Source organism: Oratosquilla oratoria, chromosome 27, assembly GCF_046742065.1.
Source record: "Oratosquilla oratoria isolate Oo_2021 chromosome 27, ASM4674206v1, whole genome shotgun sequence".
Taxonomy (NCBI): Eukaryota; Metazoa; Arthropoda; class Malacostraca; order Stomatopoda; family Squillidae; genus Oratosquilla; species Oratosquilla oratoria.
In genome coordinates, this window is record NC_134803.1 from 46,900,108 (window position 1) to 46,905,107 (window position 5,000).

General features: G+C 40.5%; 1 protein-coding gene across 1 annotated transcript in view; it reads right to left on the reverse strand.

The window, feature by feature from the left end:
* LOC143039821 (uncharacterized) overlaps positions 1 to 2,165 on the reverse strand; it is a 40,768-nt gene extending 38,603 nt beyond the window's left edge. Inside the window, exons 1-2 of the mRNA XM_076210070.1 lie at positions 2,135 to 2,165; positions 305 to 507 (exon numbers count right to left, since the gene is read on the reverse strand). Of these exons, the coding sequence (XP_076066185.1) occupies positions 305 to 507; positions 2,135 to 2,165 (234 nt within the window). The remainder of the gene's footprint in view (positions 1 to 304; positions 508 to 2,134) is intronic.
* Between the last annotated feature and the right edge of the window lie 2,835 nt (positions 2,166 to 5,000).

Consider the following 5,000-nt stretch of genomic DNA (forward strand, 5'->3'; position numbering starts at 1 on the left):
CCGTCAGAAGAATTGAGAACATTAGAAAGAAGATTAATAAGTGTCAGAATGCTGTTGTGTTCAACACAGTGATTGTGTATTAATAAGAATATGCGCCCAAAATGTACACACACACACACAGACATATATATATGTATATATATATATATATACATATATATATAATAATATATATATATATATATATATATGTGTGTGTGTGTGTGTGTGTGTGTGTGTGTGTGTGTGTGTGTGTGTGTGTGTGTGTGTGTGTGTGTGTGTCTAATCATAAATGGAACCATGTACACGGAAAACAATAGCTCACCTCTTTCTGGTGAATGTGGAAGTGTTCATGAAGTTTGGTCAGGACGGAAACGTATATGATGAACAAGAGGACGAGGATTACAGTTATGCACTTCGTGTTGAGCCGTGGACCTGCAACAGAACGACAGTTCATAAAGTCATCGACTGGAAACCCGGAGCCCCACAGTGGCTGGCAACGGTCCTCTGGACCTCCTGTAGATCTCTCTGTGGAGAAACGATCGGATGTTGTGGGCGTTGCAATAATTTCTATGTCATCGGTTGATAGTAGGAGAAGGGGAGCAGTCGCCGGTTGTCTGCTCCCCTTAAACGAAAAGGTGGAGAAAAATTTGGAATCGGTAGAGAGATCTTTGGCCTGGTCCGGAAACCGAGTGTCAGCCCCTCAGGGCTGCACCTCCAGATGGAGGGGCGAGTATAGTCTATATCACTAAATTTTCATAAAAAATACACATCATAGAATAGACAAGTTACTTTCATAACACTGCACTACCTAGTTAATATATTGTTATTTTTTCAAACCAATGTTTTTACTAAATAGGATAATTTTTATTTTTTCTAGTATCTAAAACTCCCCTTAAGATCGATGATCATTCATAACCCACAGCAGTACGTAGTTTCAGTTTTCTTTGATATCCTAACAGCTGTCACTCATCTTCTATCTATTCATCTCACTATCACAATAAATCTAGTGGTCATGTTGTCTGGGAGCGATCTTAGTCACTAACACTGAACAGAGGGTAGCATTCTGAAGCAATTCTCGTTGATGGAATTGTGTCTGAAGGGAGCATTCTTAAAAGAAAGCTCTCATGCTGTCATGGCGCCTGGTAGTGGAGAGCAAAACTACCTTGATGCAGACTTATCGCATTAAAATAGTTGAAACAGAAAACAATTTTTTCTGAGATGACCCTGTGAAGAAACTGTGTCTAGACAAAAAAAAAAAAAAAAAAAAAAAAAAAAAAAAAAAAAAAAAAAAAAAAAAAAAAAAAAAAAAAAAAAAAAAAAAAAAAAAAAATCCAGGGAATGTTCTCACTATTTCAGGCTACCCAACACTCAAACTAACTCAATAACAAAATTACTTTTATTCAAGTTTATCACTTCACAAATGTAACGTCCCTCCAATAGAATGGCGCGTCTAAGAGATCTAGCAGTACATCAACATAAACATGAATAAATTAAAAGAAGAAACAGTGCAGGGAGAAGGCAATGAATTTAAAGTAGTTTGATCATTTGGAAAACAGGAACCGGACCCTATGAGTATAGTTCATACTCTGTATTTTATGAGGACCACAATGGAAATAGGCTTACATGCTTTTTTGTGTTATCCTCGGCAACTGTAATTTCTATTTCGAACTATGTGTCCTTTTCATTATCTGCACTTCATGTATATTGATTCAATGCCAAATAAACTTACTATATCTGGGTTATGCAACATGTGCGAAGTGGAAGACTTCTATCGAAAGTCCGTGAAGGACGTCGGTTTTCACCGCTTGTTTGGTGTTATGGCATTAACAACAACAACAGCTACATCATCATCAACAACAACAACAACATCAGCAACAACAACAACAACTACAGCGAGAACAATAACAACAACAACAATATCAACAACAACAACAGACCTTTCCTGGCTATTGTGAGACAATTCTATTCAGAGGAAGGGAATGCTCCCAACTGAAAGGTTTACAATTGTTTAAAATTCCCTTCAGTCCCATAGTCACTCCTCAGCTGAGAAAAATTCACTCCTCCAGGCCTCTTCTGACGACTGAAATCGTCCGGCATTTGTAAGTCATGATCATCAAAGGGCTGAAGTCAGTGACATGCACTGTCAATCTACCCTTGACGGGTGCCGCGCCGGAGGTCGACATCTTGTCACAGCTTTCCAGAGCTGAGAACATTAATCACTATTACCACCATCATCACCCTTGGTGCCAAGCAAAGCGTCCACGCATGACCACCGTCACCCGGCCTCGGAAGGGTTGTTGTTGTTGTTGTCACTCTGGATATAAATTCACAACACCAGAACAATAACAATAATAGGAATCGATCACACCCATAGTCTCCTACCAGACTCTCCACTCTACAATATATATATTGTGTATCGTGTATGTGTGTTCCGCCAGTGTTGTGCAGTCTATGAAGATATGTATGATTGTATGAGACATCCTGGCAGTGTAGACGTATGTCGTCCATTGTGTTGCCCAACCTATACTGGTATATCCTGAAAAATAAAAATAAATTTGCTTAAAAGCACCCTGTCCTCTTAAGCTGGGCCTCTGATTGGTGATGGGTCGTGGAGGGCGGATAGGGATCCTGTTTGGTTCCATATAAGCTAGAGGTCTGCCTGTGAATACTATAAGTATATGTGTGCTCTTGCTGGTGTGATTGGGCGGGGTTGGTGAGGCTCTGGCCTGGCCTCGACTTTGGGGTCATCGGCCACAAAGTGTTTAGAACCACTCATCTGAATCATGCTGTCCACTTCAAAAGATGCTGTGTTGCTCACTTAACCATTTTGTTCTAGCTTTTCTTAAACTGAATTTGATTGTTTCGAGTTAGCTATCTCAATTCATTTTACGAGAAACGTAATTGGAACCGTGCTAGTATCGCATTCGATTAGTTGTGGGTTCGAATCCCTCGCTCCTCTCCGATTTCCAGCAGTAACAGTCCAAGCGCATACATAGGGCAAGGGTGACGCTTGGACGCAGCTATGCGACTCCTGGCCTAGGCTCCTCACTCTTTTTCACCTACATGTTTTCGTGGGTTAAATAATTTAACTTTATCTCGGTTATTCTTCTGAATCACGTAACTCAGTTTATATATATATATATATATATATATATATATATATATATATATATATATATGTATATGTGTATATATATATATATATATATATATATATATACATATATATATATATATTTTGGTAGGAGGCCATGTTGTATACATGATTTCAAGAAGTCTACAGCGACAATGGCGTTGTTGAGCTTATATTGGATCTTTAGTTTCTTCTATGGCCCTCTCCAAAAGACTCACATACCACCTCCAGAATGGCGCCATCAAAACACACATGACAAAAGAACACAAAACCACCATCACCAGACAAACACTAAACGAAAACACTAAAATAATCTACAAAGCTCACGACCCCCTTCGCCTTAAGATGGCCGAAGCAGTGAACATATACATCGAGAAACCTTCCATTAACATACAACTCATGCCCACAACCACACTCCCAAGCAGTAGACGCACATAACACAAACAATAACACCCCTTTCCACAATCCACAAGGAAGTTGCTACTTCCACGTACGCAGCGCTACGGATCACGGCTACAGGAAATGACCTCTCCCAGTGTTCGGCCATTGTATGGCCTGTATTTAAACCCATGTAATCACCAACCATTGTTACTCCCTCCATGAGGATGACTAAGTATAGGAGAAATTGAAAAAGAGAAAACCGCACCTAATGTCGTTTGGACACCTTCTCAGCTATTTGGAACCAACACAGAAACTTGTTGCACGAGAGAAATTAAAGCTCCAATATAAACTCAACAACGCCACTGTCGCTGTAGACTTCTTGAAATTATATATATATATATATATATATATATATATATACTTTTTTCTAACGCAAGGTGATACCATTCAGTTGATTGTTTAGGGTGGTCCTAATTCAATGTAGTTTACCCATGAATAAAAAGTCTGACGAGGGCTTGCCCCAAACTGAATAAAATCGTCCGGCGCCCATTCGGCTGAAACAAAATCCTTTGACTACTCCTTCATAAGCCACAAAAGCTTTTCTGTGCGACGATTTTTTCACTATCGAAATAAACACCTGAATGTGAGGACGGAGCCTTTATCATTACGACGTTTCGCTTGTTATTACAGCTTTTTCAAATTCATGGCAACTGCAACTTTCATGAAAAAAATTTGCCACCGTGTGCCCAGAGTTAAAACCATTTACGCACTGACCACGCCATTGATTTCACTAACCCAGTCCAGAGTAACAGCACGTGTGGGTTCAATATTACGTCACTGCAACACCCCAGGTTCAGAACAGATCATCCTGTACACCAAAAGTTCATAACTTCTTTTGAGGAGCGACTCAAAAACTTGTCCTTGATCTACCAAAACTATCCATGTGCTCACAAAATCACACTATTAATTTGTGATAGAAATGCTTCTATCCATCTAGATTTCTACAAAATTAACTCATGGCAGGAACTAAGATCAAATGAGGGTTTCATTTCGCTGAAATAAGATAATTACGCATTCACATTTACACCCGAGGAACAAAACGGTAATGGGACTAGATCCCTTAAAGATTGACCAGGCTTCGATCCTAACGAGTCGGTCGGCTATGTTGGTGACCCAACTTGGGTCACAGTCCTTAGGTTAAGAACTGGCGCTCACGTACTCACACGCCCGCATCCTTCGACCGTTGACCCAGAAAGTGACCATTTGAAGGAGCCACCTCAACATCTTGGTGATCACAGATGACCCGCGCGAGGTCGTCTCAGCATTATCCGCCGGAGTCTCTCGAAACCTCAGCTTCCTCGAACTCAAAGAAGCGGACTCTTCTTCGGTTCTTCCAGCGCCGCACTGAACAGTCGCCCGGGACGAAGTGATATTGCAGTGAGGGAGGAACCCGACACCTGCGTTGATTAATGGGGAGGAGGACGCAATCCATCAATGCTCATCT